At 40.1% G+C, this 17,325-nt stretch overlaps 1 protein-coding gene across 1 annotated transcript; it reads right to left on the bottom strand.

The window, feature by feature from the left end:
* Positions 1-3,382: 3,382 nt before the first annotated feature.
* gabrr3a (gamma-aminobutyric acid type A receptor subunit rho3a) lies at positions 3,383-14,768 on the bottom strand. The gene is made up of 9 exons (XM_030437122.1): positions 14,275-14,768; positions 13,519-13,631; positions 9,903-9,970; positions 9,587-9,810; positions 8,511-8,593; positions 7,633-7,770; positions 5,884-6,036; positions 4,194-4,387; positions 3,383-4,050 (listed from the first exon to the last, which is right to left on the bottom strand). Exons 1-9 carry the CDS (start codon positions 14,415-14,417, stop codon positions 3,748-3,750), a joined length of 1,419 nt encoding a protein of 472 aa, XP_030292982.1. The 5' UTR covers positions 14,418-14,768; the 3' UTR covers positions 3,383-3,747.
* Between the last annotated feature and the right edge of the window lie 2,557 nt (positions 14,769-17,325).

Below are 17,325 nucleotides of genomic sequence, written 5' to 3'. Positions count from 1 at the left end.
GCAGCATTATGCGCCTGTCTGTCATGTCATGCACCTGCTTTTCAGGACTCTGGATGGGAGGGACTTGTCACCTGTCACGCACCACCAGCACTTCTTCTGTTGTTGCTGCTCCTTAACATGTATTTGACCAGACAGACACTTTTTAATACAGTTACACCCTGGATTGATCACACACTCACCTGGGAGTGTGTATTTATGCTATATGACGGAACACTAAGATGATTTTTTAAAGTCATATCAATGGGATTCCAAAGAACATGATGTTAAATACATGCTCATGAAGCGACCTGTTTCAGGCTTGAAAGGACAGATTTGCGTCATGCTTGTGAATGTCACTGTGTCACTGTGAATGTGCCCATGGCATTCATTTACATTTACATTTAGGGCATTTAGCAGACGCTTTTGTCCAAAGCGGAAAGGGAGTCATGCTGTGTGAGGTTGAGCTGAAGTTCTAAGAAATGAGTCTTGAGTCATTTGCGGAAGGTGGCGAGTGACTCTGCTGTCCTGACATTGGTCGGGAGTTCTTTCCACCACTGAGGCGCCAGAACAGCATTCCTGTAAAAGAGAACTTCTAAAGGAGACTCTGAACTGAAATAAGTAAAGGTTTGGAAAAGCTTTCAAGCCCCTACACCACAATTTTCATCAATCATGGACAAGGAACTTGTGACAGTTTTTTGTTGACTCTGGCTGACCTTAGGACAAAATTTAACAAAATAAAGTTTATTTTAGTGCCGTAACACCAGACTACTGAGCAGCTTCTTTGCTATGCTGACTGTACTATGCTGACAGAGGACATAAATGAAATGTTCCTGAACTGATCCTTCATAGCCTGCTAACACAGAGATTTGTTTTTATGTATTATAACAGCTTTTTAAACTGTTAAATAATTAAGAATTAGTGCCAATAAACAAACCGATACAAGTGAAACTTATTGCATAGCATTACCAAATAGATATACAGCAGTTTCCTGTGAAACAAAAAAGTGTATAAAAGAAAAGGTGTAGTTCTCTGTTTATACACCAGAGGGAGTCCGAAGGATCAAGATAACCACGGTGTGATGGCAGAGCAGATCACAATACATTCTTTGAAGATCAACAACCTTTGAAGCCTTCGAGTGGAGGTTTTATTCTGTTTGATATCAGATTAAAAACAGGTGAACATCTTTATGTGTTTAGTATCTGCTACTGAGCTTTGTTCATGATGTTTGTCACACACATCTTCACCAGAGGAGATCACTGAATGCAGTCACACCCTAAACATAATTTAGTTGCATACTTTAAATGTAACATGGCCCACTGTTACATCCTGACATTGGCTTGTATGACATTTTCACATGTAGATTACTGTTGCCTTACATAAACAGGGTGGTTCAGGAGTGAAGGAGACACTTGTATTACTGACACTCTGGCACCACACAGTGGAGGTTGTTTGTAACCTGTAACTGTGGCTTATTTTTGCCTTTTCGAGACAGAGGCGAGATCCGACAAGTTGAGTGAGCAGAGCGATATTTATTTTTGTACCTTACCTCACAGGAATAGTTTGACATGTTTTCGAATGACGCTTATATTATCTTTGCCTCGAGATGACAAACCCGATGCCACTCCTTTGTTTGTTAAAAATTGCAGCTGTGTCCAGGAAACAGTTGGATTAGCTTGGCATACATACTTGAAACATATCCAAGCAAATCAAACTATCCTAGTGTTGAAAATCCGCCTACCTGCATCTCTAAAGCTCTCAAAACTAACTTGTCGACAGCATGAGGTTGCTTTATTTAACGATTCCTTTAAAATGGCTTGCTTTTTTTAAAAGAGAGAGGCAACACAAAAGGCAAATGCTCACCAATCGGTGCACAAAGCGCACATGGCTGTCTGTCATAGCCAACCACTGAGCCTTTTGAACAGGTCATGTTTCATCACCTCCTCATTGTAGTAATTCATCACATTAACCATCAATCAGCTCTGATGAAGTGGACCTCCTGCTGGCTTCATGTGCCACAACTCGAGGTTATGTAAGCAAATATAACTGACTTTATGGCATGTAATCCCCACTCGCCATAGTTTCTCCTACTCTCCAACCCTCATCTACTAATGACTATTTGACATAAGTTTGTTTGAAATATGGTCCATTGTATGTATTATACTATGGCATGCTGATATGAGGACAAGGATTTGAGGGTATCAAACATGTATGAATGTAATCATCTTTTCACTATTTTTTATATTAATTATAGTCACTGGTGTCCCTCTGAGGCATTTATAGAATAAGCAATACGAAACATTCATTAATGGGCTTGTTTATGTGTAACTGAAACAATCTCACCACAACCTCTACTGTGGTGCTTTTGATCACAATTTGATCACCATAAGCAGGTGGAGGTAAGAATCTTTCTTTTAAAGCAACAGTTTCTGAGTGCAACACCCCTGTCGTAAATGGAAAATCACAGTTCTGTAACAATTTGTTAGTAGGATGCTTACTACAATCAGAAAGCAGAAAGACTGAGCCCTGTAAACACTGTGGAGCATTTAGCCAGGAAAAAAAGCCCTATATTTCCGCCAGGAGGTAGTCAAGCCCAAAAACAGAGCGTAAAAGAAGAATAATAGACCACATTCACACAGCGGCCACCTTCCTCTGACATCACGCTCAGGAGGGGAGCTCAAATGTCGTAGTGTTGTGTTCAAGGGTTGCAATAAATAACTGATAGATATCTAAAAATCTGAAGGGAAATAAAGTCATACTTCAAGGTAAAACAACCTAACGTTAGCTGACGTTAATGAACATGACTATTTTATAGTGTTGCCCATCACGATAAGAAAGACAGAATTTAATTCTAATTAATAATTCTAATTCTAATAAATATCCACTCATCCACTATCTTCGACCAATTTATTCAAGCCTGAAAGTGAAACGCACTGGATTAATCAAATGGGAATGTCAGCCAGGTAGTGGCTGGATGCTTATGTCAGCTATTTATTTTACCTTGAAATGTGCCCTGATGTCCCTCTGGATTTTCACTATTAATCATCTTTTGAATTTCTGATAAAACAGGGAGCCATGAAATGATAACAATTTGTCAGATTCCTTACGTTTACACGACTTGCAATCTGGAACACAGCAGCAAAACATTACCCCAGCATTTGCACTTCCCACCCTGAGTGTGATTTCAGAGGGTAATGGAACACTAACCTAACTCTAAATAAATGAGGATTATTATATTTTCTGGATTCAACATCCACTTAAAAGATGAAGATAATGTTTACTTGCCTCCAATTGGCCCCCCCAAAAAAACAATGCTCAGAGAAAATGGACATGGACATGAATGTGGACAGAGGTGAACATATTTGATTTCCAAACAAGTGTGCAAATATATAGCTTGACACACATCCAGAGAGCATACATTTATTTTTCAAGATGTTGTACAGTAATGCACAATGTAATACTTTGTGTCGGATCCCGCAATAAAATAAAATCATAAAAATGTAAATATATTTGTTTGATTAAAACTTCTCTTATAAAACAGGCATGCCAAAAATACACATCAACATCTGCAAAAACAACAGTCATTCAATGCAACAGCTGATCTCAAATTTCCTTCAAGTTTACAGCTGAATACTTCCTCAAGAGAAGATGCCTACGCTTATCAGCAGACTGTGCAAATTTGAGCTTATTGCAGCCTGTTGGTGTTACACTGTATAGTGGTGGAAACAGTCAACAATGAATCCTGTTTGTTTCTGATGCATTGTTCATGTACTATGCATACATACTCCAGTAAATGATGTTGAAGAGAAGGTATGCCAAGGGAAATATGACTCTGGAGTAGGAGTCGATCATGTAGCTGTTGCTCATGATGAAGCTGAGGTTTTGTATAACAGGGTGTTTTCGGCGTAGCCTGGTGCCCTCTGTGGGTCCAGAGACAGTAGAGTTTCGAGACTGGGTGTTCCTCTCTGTATTCGGGGTGCTGGAGGCCTCTGGGAAAGAAGTCAGGTCGATTTCATTGTCATGGAAACAGCCGTCGAACGCCATAGCCTGGGTGGCATTGTAGGAGCTGGGGATCTGCAGCGACAGAGGGAGGAGAGGAGAGTTAGACTTTGACGTCGGCATGCTCCAGATGGCAGGAATTAATTTTCTGTGGGTCACACAAGTCACATGGGATTTAAGGAGACATTCGGGGCCACAAAAAACTGAATATGAGTGACCTTAGCCCTCTTGAGCTTCTTCATCTCCTCCACTGTGGTGAAATAGTTGACAGCGGCGTACTCGATGACAGACAGAAAGACAAAGAGGAAGCTTGCCCATAAGTAGATGTCTACGGCTTTGACGTAAGACACCTGTGGCATAGAGGCTGAGACACCAGTGATGATGGTAGACATGGTCAGAACCGTGGTGATGCCTGCATACAGAACCAGTACAACAGATGGTGAGTGTTAAATATGTTGCCTCACACATAACATGTGTTTGGATGGATTATACCTTGCTAAATACAACACTCGTGAATGGAAAGCTGCGTTCCATCCCAGGCAACTTTCTAGAGTGACTAGGAAGTTTTGCAGAAACTTCTGTGCTAGTACTTTCTAAAAGTACAGGAACTGTAGGGGTGGAGCTTGCAGCGCTGAACATTTCTGACGGGTGGAGCACTTGCAGCGTTATGTTTCTGCCACCATTTTTAAAAATCTGCAGCCACAACTCTGCTTTGACACATCAACATGGCGTGACAGGTGAGGTGAGAGCATTAGATGGATTTACGACAACCAATTACATCATAGTTGCATAGCTGTGCCTAAAATTGTTGTGTAAAAACAACTGTCACTCATTCATACGTCAATGAACAAATGTGCTGAATCTTCACATGTCTCACATGACACCGACAACAAAGGGCTTCCTTGTTTCATGAAAAATTGTTCCTGGGACAAAAAGTTCTGGGTACATAGGGCGGAAATGCTGTCACCAGATCAGAAACGCCAACGCACTCTTTGGACTGTTAATCAGTCGGCATAGCATCAATTGAATATCCACATTGCATGGTACAATGTCTACACATGAATATGATACCTAACGCAATTGCAGTTTTCCAGTAGACCTCAAATATATTATCTCATTTCTGTATTTGTAACGTATTTGTTACCTGAGAGTCGCAGGGAAATTACAATTTATTTGTAGGAAAATGTAATTGTTTTTTTTTTGATACGCTCCAGAAAACACCAGCTAGACTTGAACCAATGTTTTGTTTACTGCAAGGTAAGCTGAATAAAACAAAATCTTCATTCTGACTAACACAGTTTAACCTAATGTTTGCCACCAAAAAGCTTAAAGGAATAGTTTAACATTTGGGAAAACATGCTTATTTGCTTTCTTTCTTAGACTTAATCATGTGTCTGTTTGCTAATGTCGAGCTGGAGAAAAAGGAGTCTCCACTTATTGTCTGGAAGCCTCACTATGTTGAAAAGTTAATGTTGACTCCTGGGAGTCACTGTATCTTATCCAAGTCCAACACATAAGCCGAATCTTAAATCGGATCTTTTACAGATTAAATAAAAGAGGCAGATTAATTAGTGAGCTACAGGACAGAGTTCGGACATACATTTACCCCTGTTTTCAGTCTTTGTGCTAAGCTAAGCTAACTGGCTGTTCTTCATGTGTAGCGTATAAACATGAGAGTGTCATCTGCATATCTTACTCCTAATGAGAATACCAATAAGAGCGTTTCCCAAAATGTCAACTGTCAACAAACTATTCCTTTAAATAAAACAGAAAAAGTTGTAGTGGTGTTTTTATACCAATTTAGATGAAAACAGAAGTATTATTTATTCACTTTCAGTGTTGCATCACACCAAAATGGTTTTTTTTGTGCATTTTGTGTATAAGACGTGTTAATGCTGGTTTCAGTACCCAGAGATACACGGGCAGGCACGGCCCTCCTGTCTATCCAAAAAGACACCCAGGACAGCATCACCATCAGCATGGTAGGAAAGTACGTCTGAAGCATGAAGAAGAAGATGTGCCTCCTGAGAATGAAGTTTATGTAGAGCCGATTGTACCAACCTGAAACAGAGATAAATGGACAGAAAATAGATGTGGGGCGGGCGAGTGAGATGACGCAGAACACAAGACACTCACTGTGGAGAAATGATGCACCAGAACCTGCGCAGGATTGTGTAAGTTGTGAATCTAAAAAAGTACACGATGGATCTACAGTAAGAACCTTGAGTAATCATTTTCTCAGGCACATCAGTCTCGAGCTGAAGTTATATAACAACCTCTTGGCGCTTATACATCCCCACGAGATTATGTCACACTGAGAGGAAAATCTCCCCGGCTCCGTTCCTATCTGTCTTTCTCACACTGGAAATGTGACAGTAGAAGCAGGCCGGGTTCAGCCGTCAGCCATACAACTCTAGAATGTTTGAATAATAAAGCAATATTACTTCACATTTTAATTCCGTAAAAAGGGAACTAATGACGCACACAGGTAATGCTCCTTATCGCTATCTATCATCACATTTCCGGGAATCAGTAGCCTATTTCTACTTCGCTTCTGTTATGAACCATGTTTAAAGGAAAAGTTCAACATTTTGGGAACTGACCTTATTCACTTTCTTGCCATGAGTTAAATGAGAAAAATGGGATACCACTATCATATGTTCCCTTTGAATATGAGCTGCCTAGGTCAGTTTAGCTTAACTTAGTTTAAAGACTTTAAGACAAGGGGAAACAATTACCCAGACTCTGTCCGAAGGTGACAAAAATAGAGTGCTAATTGTTGAACTTTAGAGATGCTGATAGTTGGAGTTTGTTACCTCAGGACAATGCCAGGCTAACTGTTTACCCCTACCCCAATTTGTGATGCTAAGCTAAGGTAACCAGCAGTTAGCTTCATATTGAGAGATGCAAGAGTGCTGTCAATGTTCTTATTAAACTCTTATCAACATTGCAAATTAGAGCATTTCCCCAGCTTCGTCAACAGGATAAAATGTTGGCAGTTACCCATGTGGGTTTCAACATTTATAAGCGTGATACCAGTGGACATTTCTTAAGGAGGTCTCGTGTCAATTTCTAGCCCTTTTAGTGGCAAAAAAGGGTACTTTTGACAAGAAGTTGGACCTCAATTTCTAGCCATATTTATTGCGACCAATACAGGTATACAAAGTCAAAATATGATCTTCAACTAACCCTAACCAAGCAGGTGTTGAGCCTAAACTTAACCAGCGTATGTCCCAACATAAAATAGAAAATTGAACCTTGAGAAACGTAAAGTTGCGACATAAAGAAATGTAAGGTTTCAAAATATCCATAGTTTGCAGAAACAAAACTTATTCTGGTGATTGGATTGCATCTCCTAAAATGTCAAACTATTCCTTTAAAGGGACCCACAGTGTTAATGTATTACGGAAAAGAGCCAGTCAGAGTTGATTCATTGAGGTGGTGGAGAGGTCATCAATTTATTTGCACATTAACCTCAGACTACCATGAACTAGTGTTTGCTGTAGCTACCAGCAGATGTGAAGGTTAAGAAGCATATCACTGTATATAGGTGTAAACATCTGAAACAGAAGTGGGTTTTCAATAAAACCAGGAGCTCTCTGGTTGTTCCCAAACCGGGTACAGCTCAGAGGGCCCCAAGGTTCCAACCTGACATACCAGTGCTGCTGTAGAAGGCAAGCCCGAAAAAAGGCTGGAAGTCTTCAACGAAAAACTGTGAGAGCACGATCTCGTCAGTCCTCAATGAATCGTTCCCATTCTTCCAGTAGAGCATCAGGTCGTTCTCATTGTAAGCATCTTCAAGAGAGGGGAGAAAGGTAGGTTAGGGAAGAAGGATGGAGGGGAGATGACACCTTCACATGTCGCCTCTCTTTGAAGAGTCATGGATGTTTTTCTCAGAGTGGAGGAGTGAGCGCACAGAAGTGGGACTCCCGACTCTCCTCTGAGACCAGGATCCATGCTTTATCCATCATATCATACAGACAGAGAGATAAAGAGAGAGGAGCTGCACAGAAATACAAAATTCCCAAACGCTATATTAAAGCAGTCACTATCATCCTTTTATCACCAACCTCAAGTTCAGAGCAGAACAGAATGAAAAAAGAATCCAGACTAAATCCTGCACCAGAGAGACTGACATGTATAACGGATACAGATTGACCCGGTTGAGGATTAGGATTTATTCACTCCATGCTAAAATAAGATGGTAATGGTTACCGTGCACTGTGAGCTCGACAGTCTGGGTTTTTTCGTCCAGTCGGTACACAACTAAAAAAATATCGTGTTTTTGACCTGCAACATGGGTTCTGTTTAATAATTCAGTGAGCTCTGCAGAATCATCAGCCAGTGCCTTTAAATTACAACTCAGTGCAGAGGTTGTGTAACATGTTTTTTTCGGCAAAACACGTCAAGCATTATGTAAAGTGGGATTTTGGATGTTTAATGCAACAAAATGAGCGTAATTCCTCTTAAAAACTGCTTTGGATGTCAGGCGTTCGCACAAAAGCACATCGTCCCATCTGTAGTTTGATACTCACAGCTCTCCAGCTCCAGAGAGCAGTTCTGTGTGTCCAGTGGGAAACTGCTGAAGTCCATTGAGCAAAGCGCCGTCACGGTGATCCTAAAACACAGCTCACGGTTAAAGAGAAGCCAACATAAATCAAGTAATAATTCAGCATCAGCGAGAGCTAAGATGACAAATGGAGTTTAAAGTAAAACTACTGGGCTGAGCTGTTCTTTTCCTGAGGCTGACAGGTTCTGTGGCTGCAGCAAGCTGTTTGGGATGAAGCCATATAGTCAACATCTGTGGCTGAAATGGATATGATGAATATAGTCTGAAAGCTCACTGGCCATCCTCTCGTATTCCTCTCAGTAAGCCTCACAGTATCTATACATACTTAAATCATGATTCATTGATTTAGATACATATGGACATTTAAATGTTAAGCTAGACTAAGTTGAAACTATCTGATCCGGTTAATGTTCAATTTACCAGCATCATCGGGGAAGTTTATTCCTTTGAGTTTATAAAAAAAAGGTTTTATAATTGGTGTGATCAAAAACATTTATCTGAAGTTCAATTTTGAGGCTGTTCTGTAAATAGTTTTCTAAAAAATAATAATAGCATTTTGTGATCAACCCATAGAACTTTTAGGATTTAAAGAAACCTGTCAGTGAAGCCCACTTCTGGGTTAAGCCCCGCCTGTTCTGAATACAGAAATGGATGAATAAAATAGAATGACGCAGGAATAATTCCTAAAACAGAGATGAATTCGCATGTTTTGCGTTTCTGGCTGCCTCGTCAATGTTATTTTTGAATGGTTTTTCAGTTCTGGTGGCTAATGTTAGCCAATGTTAGCAAACTCTAGCTAGATGCCATGTAACAGGCATGAGTCAGAGTAAATTAATCTAATTTTGCCAGATCAGATCCTGGATTATAATTATGATGTCTTCAAAGTTATGAAGATTTTGGGACATGAGGGCAAATTCAATGAGTATTCAGTCCTGTAATTACCACCTGTGGCCACAATGGCCACTGTCTCTTTTGAAATATCCTACTCTGATGATGGTAATCGCTATGAATAACATAAAAGATTTCTTCTTTGTTTTTTACCTGACACTGTAGAGAATATTACCATCAGGATAAACCCTCAGCATGATGTTCTCCATGGTTGTGTCATGGATAAAAGAACGCTTAGAGTGGACAAAGAAGACGTCGGGAACCCAAATCTTCTTCACAAGACGTGCATCGAAGGTCCGACTCTTGTTGCTGCTGGAGGGGAAGGCCAGGCGATCATCCTGCCAGTAATGCCTCAGGTACAACGTCATGGTGAAGTCCTGGAAAACAAACAAAACAGTGATGCTCAAGCCCAGCATAGAAAGGAGACACTGTGTAGCGGTTAGCCAATAGAGATCCTAGTGGCACGTACCATGTTTACTTCAGAGATGCTGTCAATGCTCTCCACCTGGACGTCAATGCCGACAGGAATAGCTGAACCTGCAAAAGGTCAAACGTTGTAATGCATCAGCTTTAACCAACAGCTGGATCACTTTTTCCATGATTCATCTGTCTGCACATCTGCCACAGATTAACTGTATGTCTAAATCCCACTGCTGAGCTATAAGATATAAACCATATTTTACAGATGATAGAGACAAATTGTAAATGAAAGTGTTCGTTCTTAAGCATGACTCAGCTTAGGGTTGCAGTCATATCATCTTTTAAGGAATACAGTAAAGTCGCATAAAGTCATAAATTAGACACAACTGACAGATGTAGGTCATACATCACACGACCCCTCAGGTGAAACAGTAATCCTCATCCTCATCTCTATAGCCATGTCACCAGGGTTAAAACTAAACCAAAAATTAAACCATCTGTAAAAAAAGGATAGTAGCTAACCAAGAAACAGTTAGAAAACAAATGAAATTATATTGTCTACTTACAAAACAAACTAAAAAAAAATTAAGATATGCAGAAAAATATCTTAAAATGCACCACAACGCGTATAATATAAACAGCGTATATTCTGTTCATCTAATACCGTCTAATACATTTTCCTATATATTCAGACTAAAATTGTGATTTCTACATAAGTTGAGTAACTGAATGTAGCTACTTCGGTGAAATACTCTTATTCTTACTCTTATATACACTCTTACTCTATTTTATTGTTCTTTGCTGTTGCTATTTGACAGTTCTTTACAGCAATTTCTACGAACAGTGTGAAACTAAACCAACTTGGGAGCAAAAATTCAAACCTTAATTTTAAAATATATAATGAAGAATACAAAACTATAAAAAACAAAACAAAAAAAACCCCCAAACTGCTCTACAGGTCAGCTGCTCTCATAAAAAAGATGCTGCAGACTTCTTAAAGGGTTTATACACATCTCAAACCTGTTATGAGCTTTTTTTATTTTCTGGCTGCGTTATAAGTAACCAAACGGTATTGTGATTCCTGGCTGGGAACGCTATTTCATAGAAACAACTAAAAAGTAACCCTAACCTTAACCCATCTGAAGACAATGAATTGTACTACTGACATAATCTGCAATTAACTCCCCCCGATGAGACCATATAGATTGAGAACAGTTATATAATGTCTAACATCAGGGTTCAGCTTTGGCAGGAAAGGAAAAACACTAACAAAGTCTTTCCGCATAAGACAGCGGAAAGATCCAAGGCTGATTTTAACGTACTTGTGAAATCTAGCCTGTGGGAGTAAGTCAACCTATATGGGTATAAATATCTTGCATGTTACCTAGTCCACAACCCAAGTTGAATAACAAAACACCCGGTAATTCATTAGCTTATGTTTGTTTAACTGCCTGTTTCAATAAAGCCTTTCCCAGCATGCATTAAGACGAACAATCACTGACACTTACAGTCCTGTCAGTGAGTATTTTAGCACTATGAGAAAATGTACAGAAGGGGTCAGAGAGGAGCGGCTGTCTGTGGCTGTGGTGTATGTGTCAGATACAGGAAGAGCAAAGAAGAAGAAGAAAAGCCAAAGAGGTTCAAGTTGCACTTAAACCAGCGTAGCAGTCTGCACAAATAAACCCAAAATTTCCTCATGAAATTGAAATGTTAAACGCTTTGTTTATCATTGCCGCCATGTTGTACGTTGACATAAATATGCTTATGTCATCGTCCAGGGGCAGAATGCTGTGAACGTATGATGAGTGCTGCAAACATCCCGTTCTCTTTGTGCCATTATCTAATGAAGGTAAGCACTCAGAACCGTCAGTCGACCATAACAATGGAGTAGTGAGGTGCGAGGGATTATATCAGGCCAGTGAGGGCTCTGGAGGTCCTGTTCAATTTTTATTTTTATTTTTTTACAGTGTTAGGTCACCGAGGCGCTTTCAGCTCTTTGACTGACGTGACATTTTCGGGTGCCACCAGACTTTAAACCCAATCCTGATAAAAGTGATCAACTATAAGTCAAAAGACTTTATGAAACAATCTGACCATTAGACTGTCAACTCAAATAGGGCCAGTTTATTGACAGATCTCCCACAGATTCTGGAAATTCATTGAAGGAGTTGTTTTTTTAAATAACATAAATTGTCTATGTTTAGTGTCTGAGGTGTTCACACAATCGAGCCTTTCTCTCTTTTTAATTGTTGTCTGTGAGCTGCTGTAAAGCCTGCTACTGCTCGTTATCACCATGTTCACTGTTGTAACTGTAAATACCCTTTACAGTGTTTTTTTAACGTGCCATGTTTGGTCCTTGAATTAAAAGGAATCGACCGGAAAGTCCTTGAAAAGTCTTGCACATAATGTTGTTGTTTTTATGAAAATTAAATTACACATAGAAATATATGCTAAATAAAGTCAAACTTGGTCTTCAACACAAAGGTAACCAACATAAATAATATTAAGTTATGACTATCATAGAAAATCATCTTAATTATTTTATTTTCACCTTTCTTTTTCTGAAAATAATAATGGTACTCGAGAATTAAAATAGAAGCTCTCAACACCAACTTTTTGTGGATAATCCAATATGTAAATTTGCTATAATTTAAAATAAATTTGATGTTTCAGGTATTGGTTCCCTAATTGACTTGGTTGAGTTCAGAAAACAGAAAGATTTCAATGGTCAAGAGTTTTCAGAATACTAAATGGAAACTCTTCACCTCTGTCCTTTTAAACGAAGCGAGATGTTTGAAAGGCAGATTGAAAGGTACCCAGAAATATCGACTAAACTAAATATCGACTGAAGCAGAGAGTTCATAAAGGTGTAAGCAATTCAGAATACTCAGTCATCACTGCTGGTTATGCAAGACCTTATTGTTGACAAAGAAAACCAAATGATAAATGAGGCGGCACTGTGCAATGCAGGAAGTCTTTTGCAATACGACTGCTGACAGGAGAACATCCTCACAATGTGTGTCTGTAGACGCTTTGTGTAAAGGTTTCTGTGTAAGACTGGATGCTTCCTGTGTCATATAGTGTAACTTGTCTTACTGTAACTACAGCAGATAAGAGTTAGGACCTCCCTGGAGTCGGGTTTGTTCTCAGATTGGACTGTTACTGAGCTGCATTCACAACTTTCGGTTCAGCTCCACGACCACTTTGCTGAGACCACAAGCCTTTAAGTTGAGTTCGAGGTGAAATCGATTGTGATTTGACTGTAAAAGTTTTGATGAATATTCAATCAGTCTTGTAAACTCAGATTAAAAACAAAAATGAAATGAAAATCCAACCCCGTGCTTGGAAGCAGTTTATATCCTCTAACAGCAGGCTTTTGTCCTTCCCCCACAGAATTAGATACGCGGTTCAGATTATTTTATCTGTACTACTGGCTGCAGTCATTGTCTCACACAGCAGACAATCTAGGTCACTAAGGGGTTTTTTTTTGGCTGCCGTAATACCAAAGACAAGCACAGTAACCTACATTAACCTTACTGAGTGAGCCAGGAGAGCACATGGGTATGCAAAATAATGAGGAAAATTAGAAACAGAGAGAGAAGAGGTCAAATTAAACAGACAGATAGGTAGATCAGGTGTGTTTTTGTTTTGTTTTTTTGTGTTACCTCCAAAGCCTGGCCTCATGGCAAAGTCATGGTCTTCAATCCGAAGTAGCTGCTCAGACTTTATTAGCATAGACTTGGTGCTGTCCATCTTTTTCATCTTTAGATCCACCCGTCTGAGGACCAAAGAGAACACAATAACAGCTGGCGTAGAAAGTCTCGCTTTCTAACACACGGACACACACTGAAAGCACAACTGACATCTGGTCGAGGGAGTTAGTGATGGTTAATTGGACTTTAGCACTCTTGATTAGAAGTGAAGGCCTCGGTCTAAATGAAATGAAAGGGATTTATTTATTTATTTTTTTTTAAACTTTCAGGGTATTGGCACTGATCTAACATGGTTGTAACTGGGTCAGACAGAGATATTGTCAGGCCTCTCTTGTATCCGTCTCATGAGGTGACCTTGCACCTGAGCTGGGTTTTATTCTCTAAGAGGACCAGCTGTCTTCCTAGAAATCCTCATGAAGTGATTTAAGTGAACCAAAAATGTACTCTTTAAATCATGTCATTTGTCATATTCCTTTACTAAGCAATCAGACAGGAATATATTCAATACAATTTTTTCTTGAAAAGGCAATTCAGTCACAACCCTGTTTCAACTCACACGACCCTATCGCCTGCTCTCCCCTTTCCAACCATATTTGCGATGATATTGCAGCACACAGAAAAGACTCAAATTAAAGCTGCCAGGTGCCAAATACACACAGCAAAAGCTCCACAATTATACATCACATAAGAAATCCCACTGTGGCTCACCCTCCGTGCTTCTGTTTGGTGTTCTCTCCGACGTACATCTCCTTGTGTCTCCTCTTGTTCGCGAAGTGGCTGCCGCTGAGCTGGGTGACAGGCCAGAACCAGGCCAAGCACATCAGTCTGAAGGCCAGGAGGGCCACTCTCATGGTTAGGCTGGGGCTGGAACGACGAGAGGAACCCAAACGTTCCTCCCACTGTGTCAGTGTCTCGCCCAGGGAATGCCACAGCTGTCCCCGTCCTCTAATGGCACGTCCATGTCCCTGCAGCAGCACTCATTCTGCCCCGCCACGCACACACCCGGCTACTACTGCACAATCCTGCTCTCTCATCTCCTGTAACATGGTAAACATCAGCCGAGATATCCAGTGCTTAGCTCCAGCGCTCAGGCAGGCATCCCCCCTTGGTCGAGTGTGCTTGTCACTGTGCCATCCCTCCGCTCACGTCTCCTGACACAACATGTTGCTCCCCACTGTCCCCACCCTCTGATTTAAAACCAAATATCAATTTATTCCTATAATGACAAAGGAATACCATTAATTCCTCTCTAATCTTCTTATCTGTGGTTGGTGAAATCTTTCAGTAACCCACAAACTGGAGGCAGCGCAGGGCGGGGAGGGGATGGGAGGGGAGGGGAGGGGAGGGGAGGGGGATAATACAACCAGCGGTTTCATCATCATTCTGACCAGATAAAAATAAAAAGCCTGTAGCCTACTTTTATGCACTGCAGGATTTTCCCTTGAGTTGAGCACAGTGGTGGCGGCGGTGGTGGGAGGATGCAAATGATCCCATGGAGAGGAGACAGATGCAAGCATATGTCTGGGCCACATCTGCAGACGTTGCACTTATGGCTCCTGAGCAGACATTCATTCATCAGTCACGACAGAGGATGTGACTCCTAAACCGAGGCTTTGGACGGTCTTCTGCTCTTTTAATATTCGGGGAAATAAAGGATAAGAATAATCTCAGTGGTTGAACAAATGTGACCATCCCGTGCAAAGCAACATCCGTCACATTATTCAACTGTAATCAGATATTTAATAGAATTATTATGTTAGGTAAAATCATTACTATGATATAATGTTGTCCAAAGATATGTATAGGCCTAAATAGTTTTTCTTTTTTAGATATAATTCCCCACAAACCATAGCAAAAGTAACACAACACAAAAAAAATCTCCTCTCAGGAAGTGTGGGACCACATAGTATTAAAAGTAATCACTTGTTGTATGTATATTTTAGTTTTCCTGAATGTGCTTTACTGGTTTTAGCTAAATTTTTTGTAAGCGCGATACCAAAACATCATCATTGACAGCAAGTCAGCCCATACGACTGCGCGTTGAACTGTATACTTTTTTTGTTTGAAGCCGAGCTTTGTGGTTTTGATCTTGTTAAAAGACCACAAGATCCCCTAGGCAAAATAAAAGTCAAGCTTAACAATAAAATGCAATCTTGTTTAACCACAACATACACTGTGATCTAAAAACTCCATCCCTGATATGTGACATCCCTAACAAACTGAACGTTTACGATTGCATAAGTCACTTGAACACTAATCAGCTCTGGAAGCAGCTGGGATACACTGACAGCTCTGCAGCAGCTTCTCAGTGGTTGATGAGAGAAGGTAAAGCTGGTCATCCACTTCCTCGTGTTTCTACAACCAGACATTTCCAGGATGGTGTTTCAAAAACCTGTGACCAGAATCGACTCCTGTAAGCATGATTCCCTCTGAAGGTACTTGATTTGAGATAAATTGGAAGTTGATATGATTTGGATTTTAGCACTCAGTATTATTTTCAAGACTTGAAGGATTGATTTTTCTCAAAATGTATCACTATTGATACCATATGAGGAAAATAATAAATACAAAAATTAAACACACAAAATATAATATATGTTTTCCTTTGTAACGTTTGTATTGCACTGTGATGTCATCACTAAGCAGTCCACATATGCATCTCATCTGCGGCATGTTGCCTATGAGTATACGTTCAATATGGCCAATATGGTTAAATGTGCTAATGGTCGATATGTTTCTATGTGAGATATTGCACGATAGCAAAACATCAAGCTATCCTGGGAACATGAAAGTGAAGGGAAAATAAACTACTGAGATACAAAAAAGAGATTATAATTAATAATTCATGTCTCAACAAGAAATGACGAGGAACAGACTTGTAGGAACAAGCACATTTAATGATACTGTACCAACCCATGAAAACCTGGAAGAGAGAAAGAGAAACTTGATGGGAATCAATGATGAAATCAAAACATGGACAGCATGACTTCACTCTAGTACCACGGCCCCTTTAATCTGGGATTAAAGTTGATGAGGGCAGACATGAGCAGTGCCATCTTAAAGAATCAGGCACGTGGACCCTGGTTCACATGAACATGTGACCCCACAGCTGTCCGGCATCTCAACTATGCCCTCTAGAGGTCACCGTCTGTCAAACTACGTCCGCGACTGTGTTGTGCATTCTTTTTCACAAGTAGCCACATGTATGCTGCTTGTGTTTATGTCAAACTATCAGTATAAAAGGATTAGAATTCTATACATTCAAAACTTGTAACTTTCCTCACCATCACAGAAATCACTTAAGACCCTCACATGCAGTCTCGTCCAGCTGGCGTCATACACCCCAAAACATCCATGTATGTAATTAGAGGCTGATTTCTTCCTGTCTGGGATAATGTTAAGGTGACAGTTTACCACAATTTACTTAATACTTTACACAGTCTGCACGACAGTCACTGTGGACTAAACTGTGGATCATTTGTCATCGCACTGACGCACACAACTCCAATCTAAACACCTCGACTGTTTTCTCACCACCAAACACCATTAAAACAGTGTATTTCACTCCACTTTGCACATGTTTATATACTATTGTCAAAACCGTTAAATGCAGATTCAAGACTTCTGCAATCAGCTACATCCACATCTCAAAAGGAGGGAATAAAGCTACAATGACCAACACTGGGTGAGAAAAGCGAGGCAGAATCCAGAGCACTTTGTAATTATAATTTCTGTTTCTGTAGAGGTGCTGTGGAGGAG

The sequence above is a fragment of the Sparus aurata genome, chromosome 13 (genome assembly GCF_900880675.1).
Source record: "Sparus aurata chromosome 13, fSpaAur1.1, whole genome shotgun sequence".
NCBI lineage: Eukaryota > Metazoa > Chordata > Actinopteri > Spariformes > Sparidae > Sparus > Sparus aurata.
Note: the sequence above shows the minus strand (reverse complement) of the source record. Positions and strands in the feature narration are given on the sequence as shown.

Excerpts from the sequence above, each read along its gene's own strand:
- gabrr3a (XM_030437122.1), bottom strand. The coding sequence starts at position 14,417 with ATGAGAGTGGCCCTCCTGGCCTTCAGACTGATGTGCTTGGCCTGGTTC. Across the intron at positions 7,771-8,510 it reads CTCTCTGGAGCTGGAGAGCT|ATGCTTACAATGAGAACGAC; the intron begins GTGAGTATCAAA and ends CCTCTCTTGAAG. Across the intron at positions 4,051-4,193 it reads AGAAGCTCAAGAGGGCTAAG|ATCCCCAGCTCCTACAATGC; the intron begins GTCACTCATATT and ends CTGTCGCTGCAG.